The sequence below is a fragment of the Nomascus leucogenys genome, chromosome 8, assembly GCF_006542625.1.
Source record: "Nomascus leucogenys isolate Asia chromosome 8, Asia_NLE_v1, whole genome shotgun sequence".
NCBI classification, from domain to species: domain Eukaryota; kingdom Metazoa; phylum Chordata; class Mammalia; order Primates; family Hylobatidae; genus Nomascus; species Nomascus leucogenys.
Genome location: NC_044388.1, coordinates 78,522,868 through 78,540,095, shown reverse-complemented (window position 1 = coordinate 78,540,095; position 17,228 = coordinate 78,522,868). Strand labels below are relative to the sequence as shown.

Here is a 17,228-nt window from a genome sequence, read left to right as displayed (position 1 = left end):
AAAAAAAAAAAGAAAAAAAAAAGCTGTCTCTGTAATATAAACGTGGACAGTGAAGCAGCAAGTGCTCATGTAGAAGCTGCAGCAAATCATACAGAAGATCTGGCTAAGATCATTGATGAAGGTGGCTCCACTGAATAACAGATTTTCAGTGTAGAGGAAATAGTTCTAGGTTGGAAGGGGAGCCATCTAGAACTTTCTTAGCTAAAGAGAAGAAGTCAATGCCTGGCTTCAAATCTTCAAAGGACAGGTTGACTCTCTCATCAAAACTATGAAACGCTGACATGGTAGACCTGTACACTGAAAACTACAGAAGATTATTAAGAGAAATAGAAGACAGAAACATTAATACCTGGGAAGACAGACCTTGTTTATAGGCCAGAAGACTCAATATTAAGATGTAAATTCTCCCAACAGTTTTATATAAATTCAATGCAATCTCAATCAAGGTCCTAACAGGGGTTTTTGTTGTTGTAGAAATTGACAAGTTGATCCTAATTTCTTTTTTTTTTTAAGGTTTAAAATTATTTACTTTTTTTATATGCTTTTATTTTTCCGTGATTACAAACACAACTGAATATCAAATGCACAAAGTAAGAATTATGGCCAGGCGTGGTGGCTCATGCTTGTAATCCCAGCACTTTGGGAGGCCGAGGCGGGCGGATCACGGGGTCAGGAGATCGAGACCATGGTGAAACCCCGTCTCTACTAAAAAATAAGCCGGGTGTGGTGGCGGGCGCCTGTAGTCCCAGCTACTCGGAGAGGCTGAGGCAGGAGAATGGCGTGAACCCGGGAGGCAGAGCTTGCAGTGAGCCGAGATGGCGCCACTGCACTCCAGCCTGGGCGACAGAGCGAGACTCCATCTCAAAAAAAAAAAAAAAAAAAAAATTATATGGGGAAAAAAAATCAGATACGTTCATGTATATATCACCTTTTCAAGGCTATTTCCATCCAGAATAACCTTGGTTTGCCAGGGCCAATAGAAAGAAGTCACAAAATCGCCTTTAGTCAAATTTGTGTGTTTGCTTTCTTCTATAATTCCAATACCCCGTCTGGGAAGTGAGGAGCGCCTCTGCCTGGCCGCTGTGCAACCTTCCAAGTGTGAAGTGACAGCCTTCGTTGTAGAACCAATGAAGACACTGGCACTGACTATATGACACCTTGGCAGCTATCTCAAGTCGTTGATGTTTGTTTTTTTGAGGCAGGGTCTCACTCTGCCACCCCTGCTGGAATGCAGTGAAGTAATTATAGCTCACAGTAACCTCGAACTCTTGGGCTCCAGTGATCCTCCTGCCTCAGCCTCCTGAATAGCTGGTATTACCAGCATATGCCTCCACAACTGGCTAAGGTTTACTGCATATCTTAAGCCCACTTTTGAGACCTACTTCTAAGAAAAAAAGATTCCTTTCAAAATATTAATGCTCATTGATAATGCCCCTAATCACCCACGAGCTCTGATGGAGATGTACAAGGAAATAAATGTTGTTTGGATGTCTGCTAACACAACATCCATTCTGTAGGCCACATAGATCAAGGAGTGATTTTGACTGTCAAGTTTTACGAAATACATTTTGTGAGGTTACAGCTGCCATAGATAGTGATTTTATGCTGGATCTGGGCAAAGTAAACTGGAAGCCTTCTGGAAAGAATTAACTCTTTTAGATGTCATTAAGAATATTTATGGCAGGGCGCGGTGGCTCACGCCTGTAATCCCAGCACTTTGGGAGGCCGAGGCGGGCGGATCACGAGGTCAGGAGAGAACGGTGAACGTCTACAAAAAAAAATAGGGGGGGGGGGGGGGGGGGGGGGGGGGGGGGGGGGGAGCTGCAGTGGCGGATGCGCCACTGCACTCCAGCTGGTGAAAGAGCGAGATTCTCAAAAAAAAAAAAAAAAAAAAAAAAAAAATTATGGAGGGCGGTGGCCACGCTGTAATCCGCACGGAGGCCGAGGCGGGCGGATCACAAGGTCAAGAGATGGAGACCATCATGGCCAACATGGTGAAACCCCGTCTCTACTAAAAATACAAAAAAAATTAGCCGGGCGTGGTGGCAGGCTCCTGTAATCCCAGCTACTTGGGAGGCTGGGGCAGGAGAATCACTTGAAGCAGGGAGGCGGAGCTTGCAGTGAGCCGAGGTCGTGCCATTGCACCACTCCAGCCTGGGCAAAAAGAGCGAAACTCCGTCTCAAAAAAAAAAAAAGAAAAAAATTAGCCGGGGGTGGTCGCGGACGCCTGTACTCCCAGCTACTCAGGAGGCTGAGGCAGGAGAATGGCGTGAACCCGGGAGGCGGAGCTTGCAGTGAGCCGAGATTGCGCCACTGCACTCCAGGCTGGGTGACAGAGCGAGACTCCATCTCCAAAAAAAGAACATTTATGATTCATGGGAAGAGGTCACTATATCAACATTAACAGGAGTTTGGAAGAAGTTAATTCCAACCCTCATGGATGACTTTGAGGGGTTCAAGACTTCACTCGTGGAAGTAACTGCAGATTTGGTGGAAACAGCAAGAGAACTAGAATTGGAAGTGAAGCCTGAATATGTGACTGAACTGCTGCAATCTCATGATCCAACTTGAATAGATGGGGAGTTTCTTCTTACAGATGAGCAAAGAGAGAGTGCTTTCTTGAGATGGAATCTCCTCTTGGTGAAGATGCTGTGATCATTGCTGAAATAACAACAAAAGATTTAGAATATTCCATAAACTTTGTTGATAAGGCAGTGGCAAGGTTTCAGAGAACTAATTTCGAAGGAAGTCCTATTGTGGATAAAATGGTATCACACAGCATCACATGCTACAGAGAAATCTTTCACGAAAGGAAGTGTCCATTGATGCAGCATTGCTGTTTTATTTTAGGAAATTGCCACAGCCATCCCAACGTTTAGCAACCACCACCCTGATCACTCAGCGGCATGGAGGCAAGACCCTCCACCAGCAAAAAGATTATGATTTGCTGAAGATTCAGATGACCATGTTAAGTTTAGCCTAAAGCTGCCTCCTTATGCATTTTAAGTTCAGACTAACAATTTCTTTCTCTCTCTCCTTCTTTCTTTCTCTTTTTCTTTCTTTCCTTGCTTTCTTTCTTTCTCTCTCTCTTCCTTCCTTCCTTCCTTTTCTCTCTTTCTCTCTTTCTTTTTTTGAGACAGCGTCTTGCTCTGTTGCCCAGCCTGGAGTGCGGTGGCACGATCTCTGCTCACTGCAACCTCTGCCTCCCGGCAGAGAGAATCAAGAGATTCTCCTGCCTCCACCTCCTGAGTAGCTGGGATTATAGGCACGCGCCACCACGCCCGGCTAATTTTTTGTATTTTTAGTAGAGACAGGGTTTCACCATGTTGGTCAGGCTGGTCTCAAACTCCTGACCCCAAATGATCTGCCCCTGCCCCCCACCAAAGTGCTGGGATTATAGACTTGAGCCTTTGCACCTGGCCTAACAGTGTCGCCATACATAGTGAATTGTAGACAACTACAATTGTAAATGTGTAAAGAGACTGTAACCTTTCTTGTTACAGCAGAGGAGTTTTGGCCAATCACAGGTGGCCAACTGTTTAAACAGTGCTCAAAATAGTCAGAGGTTGAGTTGCAACCAATCCAGCTGTTTCCATACTTGACTGCCATTTCTGTAAGTCATTTTCCTTTTTCTGTCCATAAATGTTATTTGAACATATGGCAGCCCGAGTCACTCTGAACCTATTTTGGTTCCGGGGATTGCTGGATTTTGGACTCATTCTTTAGTCAATTCAACTCTGTAAAGTTTAATTTGTCTAAAGATTTTCTGGGCCGGATACAGTGGCTCACGCCTGTAATCCCAGCACTTTGGGAGGCTGAGGCGGGAGGATCGCTTGACGCCAGGAGTTCGAGACCAGCCTGGCCAACATAGCGAGATCCCGTCTCTACCCACAAATAATTTAGCCAGGCGTGGTGGCGCGTGCCTGTAGTCTCAGCTACTGGGGTTCTTATTCCTCGTGGCAACACATTTTGGAGAGGGGGAGGTATTCCTGTCTTTGCTGGGTGGCAGAACGGCCAGTGGGCAAGGGAGGACGAAAATGAGAACTGTGACTGCCAGAGGGCACGTCAATTTTAGGAGGAGAACGTAAGAAAGCTGGGTTATGTGGAGACTTGGCATATCGACGCCACGTGCCCCCCCGGGTAAGACCAAGGCCTCAAGTCACCCCTTGCAGCCCAGTGGACCTCCCGGCCATCCCTTTCAGGGCTCCACAGCGACCAGGAGCCGCTGCCCCGGTGAGAACCGCCCCCCTCCCCCCGCACTGTGCGCGCCCCCGCCTGCCGTGCGCGTCCGCTTCCCTGGGATCCGGCGCCGCGCGCGTCCCCGCCGCGCCCCGCCCCTTCCGGCCCGGGAGATTTGATTCCCTTGGCGGGCGGAAGCGGCCACAACCTGGAGATCGAAAAGCTTCCTAGGAACGCTGTACCAGCCGCTTCTCTCAGAACAGCAGGCCCCTGTCCTTCTGTCGGGCGCCTCCCCTCAGTGCCCTCCGTCCCTCAGGTCAGTTCTCTCGCCTGCCTGCCGCAGTCGCAGTTGATGGCTGGGGTCTGGGCTGTGCGGGGCGCAGCGGCCCAAACCCAGTTTGCTCCTGGCTGTCGGGAGACTGGAGGATTTCATCGGAGCCCCGCGCTTTACCAGCCCTATTCCCTGGATAAGATATTTGACAGGCCGGGCGCGGTGGCTCACGCTTGTAATCCCAGCACTTTGGGAGGCCGAGGCGGGCGGATCAGGAGGTCAGGAGATCGAGACCACGGTGAAACCCTGTCTCTACTAAAAATACAAAAAATTAGCCGGGCGTGGTGGTGGGCGCCTGTAGTCCCAGCTACTCGGAGAGGCTGAGGCAGGAGAATGGCGTGAACCCGGGAGGCGGAGCTTGCAGTGAGCCGAGATTGCGCCACTGCACTCCAGCCTGGGCGACAGAGCGAGACTCCGTCTCAAAAAAAAAAAAAAAAAAAAAAAGATATTTGACCTTTCCGACCCGCAGTTTTCTCCTCCGTAAGTGGGGATAATGACCGTGTCTACTTAACACGGTTATTGAAGAGGTGTTCAGGCCAAGCGTTTGCCACCTAGGAGGCTGCGATAGATGTGAATTCCCATTTCCCGTTTCCAGTTTCCGTGACTCTTCCCCGCGAAAAAAGTTGACAGAAGGGTTTCGAGTTTTTTCTGTTTGTACAACTCAGTTTACTGGGGCAGTCCAATAAAAAAGGAGGTGTGTTATCGCTACCTTTTCAGAGTCCAAATCCATCCTCTCCTATCATCTCCCCAAAGTGGCTTCAGAGGCTCACACTAAAAGGGGATTTTTTTTTTCTTTTTCTTCAAGATGGAGTTTCGCTCTTGTTGCCCAGGCTGGAGTGCAATGGCGCGATCTCGGCTCACCGCAACCTCCGCCTCCCAAGTTCAAGCGATTCTCCTGCCTCAGCCTCCCGAGTAGCTGGGATTACAGACATCCGCCACCACGCCCGGCTCATTTTTTGTATTTTTAGTAGAGACGGGGTTTCACCAAATTGGCCAGGCTGGTCTCCAGCTCGTGTCCTCAGGTGATCCGCCCGCCTTGGCCTCCCAAAGTGCTGGGATTACAGGCGTGAGCCACTGCGCCCGGCCTAAAAGGGGAATTTTCACCGAATGCTGTATCAGTAATAGGAGCAGCAGGGTTGCTCCCACCAAGAAACCTGGTGTAGGGTTGTGGGAGCTGGAAAGGGTAGACTAAGGGAAGGCTACCCAAGAGAGGAATCAGGTCCCTAGCACTTAGGACGGGTAATTACCTTTGGTATTTCTCCTTTGTTAGTGGAATGAGGCGAGTATCAGGAGCCTGGATTGTTGCTTAGAGGCCAGTGTTCCTAACTTTGGTTTATATTTTGGTTTCTGTTTCCCATGGAGTCTGGCTAGAAAATCAGAAAAATCAGAAAAGCCCTTACTGGGCCTTCGTGGGCTTGTTTCTCCCGAAGGTCTGTCCTTTCTGTGTAACTACTGTGGACCAACTAGATGGGCATATCAGTCCCAATGAGTGCCTCATTGTCGGTGCTCCCAGAAGCCTTTGCAAGGGAGCAGGGCAGGATGCTAATTAAATGTGTTACAGGCCACATTATAAACCATTCTGAGCCCGGCGTGGTGGCTCACGCTTGTAATCCCAGCACTTGGGGAGGCCGAGGTGGGCAGATCACTTGAGGCCAGGAGTTCTAGACCAGCCTGGCCAACATGGCGAAACCCCGTCTCTACTAAAAATACAAAACACACACACACACACAAAAACCGGGCATGGTGGCGCATGCCTGTAATCCCAGCGACTGGGGAGGCTGAGGCACGAGCATCGCTGGAACCCAGGAGGCGGAGGTTGTGGTGAGCCGAGATCTAGCTACTGCACTCCAGCCTAGGTGACAGAACGAGACCCTGTCTCAAGCAAATAAACAGACAAAACTCAAAAAACCATTCTGTATTCTACTTCCTGTTTGAAATTATCCTCAGCATCAGTGTCTTTCCAAGCTCTGTAGATAAGGTAAATGTATTTATGCGGCAAGTGATAGAATAGCCCAAATAATATTGTTAAAAAATGCCCCCAATTTGTTGCTATCCTTTAAAATTTAACCATAAACGTCTTCTCATTATCCCAATTCCTTGCTCTTCTGAGAAGTTAAAGACCCCAATTATAGGCCAGGCGCGGTGGCTCATGCCTGTAATCCTAGCACTTTGGGAGGTCGAGGTGGGTGGATCATGTGGTCAGGAGTTCAAGACCAGCCTGGCCAAGATGGTGAAACCCCGTCTTTACTAAAAATACAAAAAATTAGCCGGGCGTGGTGGCGCACACCTGTAATCCCAGCTACTTGGGAGGCTGAGGCAGAATTGCTTGAACTCGGAGGGCGGAGGTTGCAGTGAGCCGAGATTATGCCACTGCACTCCAGCCTGGGCGACAGAGTGACACTCCGTCTCAAAAACAAAAACAAAACCCAATTATGTATACCCCCAATTCTTCTATTTATTTAGTCAAGCCCAGAAGGGCACTCAGGTGTCTGGTTGGGGTCTAATTTCCTTCTTCATTATTCACAGTTGAGAGGCTGTCTTCCACATTGACTGATAATATACCTCCTTCAGCAGCTACAAAGTTGGGTTACTCTGTTCCCAAGGCTTTTCTGTATTCTATATTAACAAACTCTCGAGGATAAACAGGGCACATGAGAATATTTAGAACCAGCTCCACATTCACAAAGATTTACAAATCAAGTATAATCTGCTATTAGTGTAGCAGTTTGTAATGTAAGCACCAGTTTTCTCATACAGCAGCAACAATGATATTCCCTTGATTCAGTAGATATAATCTAGGCCCACATTGGTATTACTCATCCAAAGACATGGTGTAATTTGAGAGAAGGGGGTAGATAGAGAAAATGGAAGAAAGAAAGAAAAAAAAAAGTGCATGGCTTCAGTCTTACCTGAGTTGTTAAATGGACAACTTGCCCATCTCTGCTAGTTTTCCAGAGGCCGTGAATGGGATGTTTATAACTCTTTTGGGAGAAGTCTATTAAGTTAATTATGACACTCTTAAATCCCTAATCTGGGAAGTGATTCCAGCATCTTACAAATTGCTTTCTCTTTCTGAGTGACAATTTGAAATAGCCCAGTCCTTTGCATGGAATGTAAACATGTGCATTCAGATTTATAGTCCAGTGTTCCTCCATTTCCATTCTCCTGCTCTCTTTCTTCTCCTGTATCAGCATTCCAAAGATTTCTGAGCCTTAGGTTTACCTCTATACTTTTACTGTTTTTATTGCCTTTTGGAATTTCTTAGTCCTATGGTTCCTGTTTGTTTGTAGGATGAGCTTCCAGTTTATCCCCACATTTGCCCCACTGACAAATGCCCTTTAAAATATTTCTGAATTAGTGTTGCTGTTTAAAGTATTTAATCCTGTGCCTTCAGGTGCCCAGTGAGAATAAATTTGTCCTCTGTGGTATCTCCTTGCCTTGAGTAACTTTTTCTACTCCAGTGGAAGCAGAATGTTTCATTTTCTATCAACAATTTTCCCTCAGCACTGGGACCTGACCTTGCTTCTTCTAATGTTTGCCTACCCTGTTCATGCAGATTTTGTTAGGTTAAATGTTCAACCTACTGATTAAGTTGGGTCCAGTGTGATCTCTTCCTAGGAAATGGCTTAATATTGTTTATTTTATCAGAATGTCTTTTTGCATGTTATCTTTTTATGTGCTATTTCTGCTTTGATGTTGAAGACTGAACCCTATTTTTTTTTTTTTTTTTTTTTTTTGGGATGGAGTCTCGCTCTGTCGCCCAGGCTGGAGTGCAGTGGCGCAATCTCGGCTCACTGCAAGCTCCGCCTCCCGGGTTCACGCCATTCTCCTGCCTCAGCCTCTCCGAGTAGCTGGGACTACAGGCGCCCGCCACCACGCCTGGCTAATTTTTTGTATTTTTTAGTAGAGATGGGGTTTCACCGTGGTCTCGGTCACCTGACCTTGTGATCCGCCCGCCTCGGCCTCCCAAAGTGCTGGGATTACAAGCGTGAGCCACCGCGCCCGGCCCTGAACCCTGTTTTTTAAAGCCGATTTAATTTTTTTCTTGAGTGTTATTTCTCCTTCTAAAACTTCTGCTCTAGTTTTCTATTCATTGACCAAATTTTTGTTTGTTTTTGAGATGGACTCTCACTCCTGTCGTGCAGGCTAGAGTGCAGTGGCGTGATTGCGGGTCACTGCAACCTCCACCTCCTGGGTTCAAGCGATTCTCCTTCCTCAGCCTCCCTAGCAGCCAGGATTACAGGTGTGTGCCACCATGCCCGGCTAATTTTGTATTTTTAGTAGAGACGGGGTTTCTGCATGTTGGTCAGGCTGGTCTCGAACTCCTGACCTCAGGTGATCCACCTGCCTTGGCCTCCCAAAGTGCTAGGATTACAGGTGGGAGCCACTGTGCCCAGCCGGCTTTTTACTTGCTGATAATAATTTTCTTTTTCTCTCCAAGTAAAATGATTCATGGAATCAGTGTTTCAGGCATAGAAAAATGATTTTTTTAAAAATGTCCTTTGTGGCTTTTGGGGTTTTGATAACTTCATTCAGATTTTTTTCCACCTCAATTTTAAGAAGACTACTCATCATTGTATGAAGGGCCTTCTGTTATTAAGCTCTGTCTTCCTTTATAAGCTCACCACACTTCTGAGGTCGAACTCACACTCTAGGTCTTCCAAATTCATGGCCATTATTAAGGCTTAGTAACATGCTAGTCACTCAGTTCTGGATAAGGGCAGGATGAAGAACAGAGAATTTGAAGGTAGTTTACGTGGCATCTGCCACTCATCAATTTGAGGCTTAAACAGGCTTGCTTGGCCAGGGCGATGGCTCACGCCTGTAATCCCAGCATTTTGGGAGGCCAAAGAGGGTGGATCACCTGAGGTCAGGAGTCTGAGACCAGCCTGGCCACCATGGCAAAACCCTGTCTCTACTAAAAATACAAAAATTAGCCGGGTGTGGTGTTGTTCGCCTGTAGTCCCAGCTATTTGGGAGGCTGAGGCAGGAAAATAGCTTGAACCTGGGAGGCGGAGGTTGCAGTGAGCTGAGATCGCACTACTGCACTGTAGCCTGGGCACCAGAGCGAGACTCCATCTCAAACGAACAAAGAAACTAGCCAGGAGTGGTGGCATGCGACTCCTGGCCTCAAGTGATCCACCCACCTCAGCCTCCCAAAGTGCTGGGATTACAGGCGTGAGCCACTGCACCTGGCCTCGACTAGATTTTAATTTTTAATTTTTATTTATTTTTTTGAGACACAGCTTCGCTCGTTACCCAGGCTGGAGTACAGTGGTGCAATCTCGGCTCACCGCAACCTCTGCTTCCCGGGTTCAAGTGATTCTCCTGCCTCAGCCTCCCTAGTAGCTGGGATTACAGGCATGGGCCACCACGCCTGGCTAATTTTTTATATTTTTAGTAGAGACGGGGGTTTCTCCATGTTGGTCAGGCTGGTCTCGAACTCCTGACCTCAGGTGATCCGCCCGCCTCAGCCTCCCAAAGTGCTGGGATTACAAGTGTGAGCCACCGCGCCTGGCCGTTTTTTATTTTTATTTTTATTTTTTATTATTATACTTTAGGTTTTAGGGTACATGTGCACAATGTGCAGGTTTGTTACGTATGTATCCATGTGCCACGTTGTTTTGCTGCACCCATTAACTTGTCATTTAGCATTAGGTATATCTCCTAATACTCTCCCTCCCCCCTCCCCGCAGGTTTTTTATTTTTAGTAGAGACAAAGTCTTGCTATATTGCCCTGGCTTGTCTTGAACTCCGGGCCTCAAGCAATCCTCCTGCCTTGGCCTCCCAAATTGCTGGGATTACAGACATGAGCCACCATGCCCAGCTATCTTTATGCTTCTTCCTTTTGCCACTCCTAGCTGTAGGTTTGGTATGGGTAAGACCTTAGCTATCTATGTTTTCAACATTTCAAATATTTGTCTTTTGCTTTTAAGTCTTTACAACTGTTCCTGATTTTATATGGTGTGAGATAGAGATCCAATGTGTTTTTTTTTTTCCTTCACCTCTTGGCTAACCAATTGTCCCAGCGCCAGAGCTGCATTTCCATCACCTGTTACCTCTAAAAGCAGCCTCAGTTCAGTACCTGTCAACTTTTACTTCCTCTAGGATCTTTGCACCTAAATTCCCTCTTTCTGGAATATTTTCCCTGTAATTCTTTGTGGGCTATGACTGTTAAGGCCTACAGACCAAAGACCACATCTGTAGTAAAAATCGTTAGATGTATTTAGTTTGCTGCAGCAAGAGAAACCATACTCTTGGGAATTTTGGGTAGTCTCAGAGTGAGTTGAAAGGGGCAGAATGAGGGAAGAATGAGGTGGGGCTGAGGATGTCATTGAAGACAATGAAGTCAGCCAAATAAAGGATCTTTATTTTAACAGCCTTGTATGGAAACATTGTTTACATGGTTACATTCAGATTCTATTGAAACCATTGTTCAAGTTTTGATAGGAATATCACAGTCTGATTACTGGCAGGGCTGATTTTCTCAATTCTCATCCTTTGAATTAGAGCTTGGCTTAATTGTTACCTTCTCAGAAACCACTGTTGCTTATTTTTGTTTCAGTATTTAATATAGATAATAATAATAGTTGCCGGGCGCGGTGGCTCACGCTTGTAATCCCAGCACTTTGGGAGGCCGAGGCGGGCGGATCACGAGGTCAGGAGATCGAGACCACGGTGAAACCCCATCTCTACTGAAAATACAAAAAATTAGCCGGGCGTGGTGGCGGGCGCCTCTAGTCCCAGCTACTCGGGAAGCTGAGGCAGGAGAATGGCGTGAACCCGGGAGGCGGAGCTTGCAGTGAGCCGAGATTGCGCCACTGCACTCCAGCCTGGGCTACAGAGTGAGACTCCGTCTCAAAAAAAAAAAAAAAAAAAATAATAGTAATTATTATTTTTTGAGACAGAATCTTGCTTTGTCGCCCAGGCTGGAGTGCAATGTCTTGATCTTGGCTCACTGCAACCTCTGGCTCCCGGGTTCAAGCAATTCTCCTGCCTCAGCCTCCCGAGTAGCTGGGATTGCAGGCGCACACCACAAGGCCTGGCTAATTTATTTATTTATTTATTTTTGTGAGATGGAATTTCACTCTTGTTGCCCAGGCTGGAGTGCAGTGGCACGATCTCGGCTCACTGCAACCTCTGTCTCCTGGGTTCAAGCTATTCTCCTGCCTCAGCCTCCCGAGTAGCTGGGATTACAGGCGTGTGCCACCACACCCGGCTAATTTTGTATTTTTAGTAGAGATGGGGTTTCACCATGTTGGTCAGGCTGGTCTCGAACTCCTGACCTCAGGTGATCTGCCCACCTTGGCCTCCCAAAGTGCTGGGATTACAGGCCTGAGCCACTGTGCCCGGCCTAATTTTTGTATTTTTTAGTAAAGACCAGGTTTTACTATGTTGGCCAGGCTGGTCTCGAACTCCTGACCTCGTGATCCGCCCACCCCGGCCTCCCAAAGTGCTGGGATTATAGGCGTGAGCCTCCGCACCCGGCCTATAAATTATAATTATTAATTTATTGTCTACTTATTTGCCTTTTGTCTTCTCCACTAGAATATACACTCCATGAGGGCAGAATCACATTTCTTCTCCATTATAGCCCTAGTGCCAAGGGCAGGTTTGGCATATCATAGGTGCTCAGTAAATATCTGTATGAATAAATGAATGAATAAGAGCAAATTCAAGAGTTTTCTAGAACTGCATTAGCAGTTCTTCTAGACACACTGCTGATCTCTAAAAGTCAACCAAGAGGATATTTTCCACAAGTAAGACAGAGATGGTATGAGTGTGACTTTGTATATTAATGTGCATAACAGGGCCCTACTCATTTCTATGGTTTTTTAAAATAAACTACTTAATTTTAAAACTCAGGGAGACAAAATCAATAAGATCTACCTAATTTTTTTTATAACTAATTTTTTTTTTTTTTTTGAAACAGAGTTTTGCTCTTATTGCCCAGGCTGGAGTGCAATGGCCCAGTCTCGGCTCACTGCAACCTCCGCCTCCTGGGTTCAAGCAATTCTCCTGCCTCAGCCTCCCGAATAGCTGGGACTATAGACGCCCACCACCACACCCGGCTAATTTTTGTATTTTTAGTAGAGATGAGGTTTCACCATGTTGGTCAGGCTGGTCTCGAACTCCTGACCTCAGGCAATCCACCTGCCTCTGCCTACCAAAGTGCTGGGATTACAGGCGTGAGCCACCACACCCGGCCACAAGTAATTTTTATATATTATTTGATGTATAATTAACAGTATATATAACTCACATAAGTTGCGAAGCATAATAGTAAAATACATATCATATACATAATAAAATTGTGTATGACTGGGGTCTTAGTTTGGGTTTTCCTGATGACTACTGATAATTTTTTCTTGTCTCTTTTTTTTTATTTTGAGACAGAATCTTGCTCTGTTGCCCAGGCTGGAGTGCAGTGGCGTGATCTCGGCTCACTGCATCCTCTGCCTCCTGCCTCAGCCTCCTGAGTAGCTGGGACTACAGGTGTGTGCCACCACCCCTGGCTAATTTTTTATAGTTTTAGCAGAGACAGGGTTTTATGGTGTTAGCCAGGATGGTCTCCATTTCTTGACCTTGTGATCCACCTGCCTCGGCCTCCCAAAGTGCTGGGATTACAGGCGTGAGCCACCACACCCAGCCTTTTTTTTTGAGACGGAGTTTCACTCTTGTTGCCCAGGCTAGAGTGCAATGGCGCAATCTCAGCTTACTGCAACCTCCGCCTCCCAGGTTCAAGCGATTCTCCTGCCTCACCCTCCCAAGTAGCTGGGATTACAGGCTCCTGCCACCATGCCTGGCTAATTTTTGTATTTTTAGTAGAGACGGGTTTCGTCATATTGGTCAGGCTGGTCTTGAACCCTGACCTCAGGTGATCAACCCGCCTCAGCCTCCCAAAGTGCTGGGATTACAGGTGTGAGCCACCTTGCCCAGCTTCGTGTCTTTTTTTTTTTTTTTGATTATTTTTTCTTCAGGCAGCCTCCCGAGCCAAAGTAGGCTCAGAGACTCCCTTTTTCATGTTTTTGTTGGCCATTTGTGTTTCTTTGAGAAAATTTTTTTTTTTTTTTTTTTTTTTCGAGACAAAGTTTGGCCGTTTCACCCAGGCTAGAGTGCAATGGCACGATCTTGGCTCACTGCAACCTCCACCTCCCGGGTTCAAGCGATTCTCCTGCATCAGCCTCCCAAGTAGCTGGGATTACAGGTGAACGCCACCACACTTGGCTAATTTTTTGTATCTTTAGTAGAGATGGAGTTGTACCATGTTGGCCAGACTGGTCTTGAACTCATGATCTTATGATCTGCCTGCCTTGGCCTCCCAAAGTGCTGGGATTATAGGTGTGAGCCACCATGCCCGGCTGAGAAAAGTTTTTTGTATCATTTGCTTATTTTGCTGTTGAGTTTTTCTTATTGTTTTGTCAGAGTTTATGTGTTTTCTATGTACATCCACTATTATATTTGTTGAAAGTATCTTCTTGCATTTATGGTTTTCTTTTTTTGATGGTGTCTTTGGATGTATAGAAGTGCTTATTTTTATTTTTATTTTTTTTAGAGACGTGGTCTTGCTATGTTGCCCAGGCTGGCCTCGAACTCCTGGGCTCAAGCTGTCCTCCCAAGTGGCTGACAACACATGCACCACTGTGCCCAACTGAAGTTCTTAATTTTAATGTTGTTTAATATATTAATTTTATTATTATTATTAGTACTTTATTTAAGTGATCCTCTCCTATCCTGAAATAATGACAATATTCTTTAAAAAGTTTTAAAGGTTTATGTTTCATACTTTTTAACTCTTTATCTGGAATTCATTTTTATGTATGGTGTGAGATAGGAATCCTTTTCTTCATATGGCCAATAATCAGCTTTTTCAGTATCATGTAAATGCATGAGACTTATTTAGATTTGCACTTACAAGAATGGATGAGATGATCTGGTATTATTTCCTTTATTGATTATGTACTCTGTGTCTTCTAGGTTCTTTTTCTAATTCCAAATAAACTTGCAAGAGGACTATGAAAGATTATGATGAACTTCTCAAATATTATGAATTACATGAAACTATTGGGACAGGTAACTGTTACTTTTTTTTGGAGGCAGTGGATAGATCAACTATTTGAGAGTATAGATTATTTGGGTAGGCATGAGCTTTTTCATCCAACCCACACAGTTTTAAAATTCTTCTACCTACTTCAGTAAGAAAAAGTGGAGCAAGCAGAGAGGAGAATAGTAGGAGAAGCCCTGTAAGTTATTGCAAGGACTTTGACTTTTATTCTAAATATTTCTTTTCTTTCTTTTTTTTTTTTTTTTGAGATGGAGTCTCGCTCTGTCACCCAGGCTGGAGTGCAGTGGCGTGATCTCAGCTCACTGCAAGCTCTGCCTCCCGGGTTCATGCCATTCTCCTGCCTCAGCCTCCCGACTAGCTTGGACTACAGGCGCTCACCACGCCCAGCTAATTTTTTGTATTTTTAGTAGAGACGGGGTTTCACTGTGTTAATCAGGATGGTCTTGAACTCCTGACCTCATGATCCGCCCACCTTGGCCTCCCAAAGTGCTGGGATTACAGGCATGAGCCACCGTGCCCAGCCTTCTTTTATTTCTTGACTTTTATTCTAAATTAAAGTCATTGGAGAGTTTTGAGTTAAGGGGTAATCTGACCTTTGTTTTTACAGAGTTGCTGTGGCTGCTTGGTAGATAAAAGGTTGGATGAAGGAGGGCAAGAGCAGAGGCAGGGAGATGTTAGCAGTCTATTGCAATAATTCAGGTGTTGATGCTAGAGATGATGGTGGTGTGGATGAGGGTGATGTAGTAAAAGCAGTGAAAGGGGTGGGACACTTTACACACACACACGTATATACACACCTATGTATTTTTTTTTTTTTTTTTTGAGGCGGAGTCTCGCTCTGTCACTCAGGCTGGAGTGCAGTGGCACGGTCTCGGCTCACTGCAAGCTCTGCCTTCCGGGTTCACGCCATTCTCCTGCCTCAGCCTCCCGAGTAGCTGGGACTACAGGCACCCGCCACCATGCCCAGCTAATTTTTTGCATTTTTAGTAGAGACAGGGTTTCGCCATGTTGGCCAGGATGGTCTCGATCTCTTGACCTCATGATCCACCTGCCTCGGCCTCCTAAAGTCTGGGATTACAGGCGTGAGCCACCGTGCCTGGCCTCAAAGTTTTAAAACTGAGTGGAAGTTTCATATAATTTGTCTTTGGCCTCAGCAACTTTATATTGTGTTCTAGCAGTGTTAATTATAAAGGAAATTTAATTGCAGGGTTAATCATAAAGCAGATTTCTAAAGTGAGTTTTTTTTTTTTTTTATTACAAAGTTAGAGATACACTATCATGGCAAAAAAAGAAAAAACCTTCAGCTAGACATTGGATAACAAGAAGCAACAGGAAAAAAAAGCCACAGACTTCTAGGAAAATTTGGCTTGATAGAGTCTTTTAAAATTATATAAAAAGGTGTTTGTGCTTGAGTCCTTGCTTATGCTTTCATAATACATTTTCCTACTTAGGTGGCTTTGCAAAGGTCAAACTTGCGTGCCATATCCTTACTGGAGAGATGGTAGCTATAAAAATCATGGATAAAAACACACTAGGGGTAAGTTTAAATTTATTTAAAAATAGTCTACTTATAGATCAGTTTTGTGAATTAAAACCTGAATTGTTCTAATGTTCTAGTTACTGCTCTTAGAATAATATTTTTATAGCTTTTAAAAAACGTATAGATCTGTGGTTTTAAAAAGTAATCTGGGGGAAGGGATCACTTTGTTCTTCCGATTTTAATGCAGGGCAGTGGCACATATTTGAAGTCTGTAGCATCCATCTGCAGTCTGTAGTCTGTAGGTGTTTCTGGATATTAATGTGTCCCATCTTTCTTTTCTTTTCTTTTTCTTTTTGAGATGGATTCTTGTTTTGTCGCACAGGCTGGAGTGCAGTGGCGCGATCTTGGCTCACTGCAAGCTCCGCCTCCCGGGTTCACGCCATTCTCCTGCCTCAGCCTCCCGAGTTGCTGGGACTGCAGGTGCCCGCCACTATGCCCGGCTAATTTTTTGTATTTTTAGTAGAGACGGGGTTTCATCGTGTTAGCCAGGATGGTCTCGATTTCCTGACCTCGTGATCCGCCTGCCTCGGCCTCCCAAAATGCTGGGATTACAGGCGTGGGCCCCCGTGCCTGGCCTCTTTTCTTTTCTTTCCTTTTTTTTTTTTTTTTTTGAGACGGAGTTTTGCTCTTTCGCCCGGGCTGGAGTGCAGTAGCATGATCTCGGCTCACTGCGACCTCTGCCTCCCAGGTTCACGCCATTCTACTGCCTCAGCCTCCTGAGTAGCTGGGACTACAGGTGCCCACCACCATGCCTGGCTAATTTTTTTTTTTTTTTTTTTTTTTTTTTTTAGTAGAGATGGGATTTCACTATGTTAGCCAGGATGGTCTCGATCTCCTGACCTTGTGATCCGCCTGCCTCGACCTCCCAAAGTGCTGGGATTACAGGTGTGAGGCACCGCGCCTGGCCCCATCTTTATTTTCTTATGATACTCTTACTAAATATAAATCATTTTGGTACTATAGATAGGTAAATAGATAAATATTATGTCCTGGCTTTTTTTTTTTTTTTTTTGAGACAGAGTCTCACTTTGTTGCCCAGGCTGGAGTGCAGTTGCACAATCACAGCTCACTGCAGCCTGTACCTGCTGGGCTTAAGTGATCCTCCCACCTCA

At 45.6% G+C, this 17,228-nt stretch overlaps 1 protein-coding gene across 10 annotated transcripts in view; it reads left to right on the top strand.

Moving 5' to 3' along the window:
- Positions 1-4,349: 4,349 nt before the first annotated feature.
- The window catches only part of MELK (maternal embryonic leucine zipper kinase), a 104,371-nt gene continuing 91,492 nt past the window's right edge, over positions 4,350-17,228 (top strand). For 4 of the 10 annotated variants that reach the window (XM_003263330.4, XM_030816458.1, XM_003263328.4 and 1 more), the window contains exons 1-2: positions 4,350-4,495; positions 14,489-14,584. In XM_003263330.4, the coding sequence (XP_003263378.1) occupies positions 14,537-14,584 (48 nt within the window). In that variant the 5' untranslated portion in view covers positions 4,350-4,495; positions 14,489-14,536. Of the gene's footprint in view, positions 4,496-14,488; positions 14,585-16,027; positions 16,114-17,228 lie in introns of all 10 variants that reach the window. The other 6 variants (XM_003263331.4, XM_003263327.4, XM_003263326.4 and 3 more) reach the window with 4 other exon arrangements.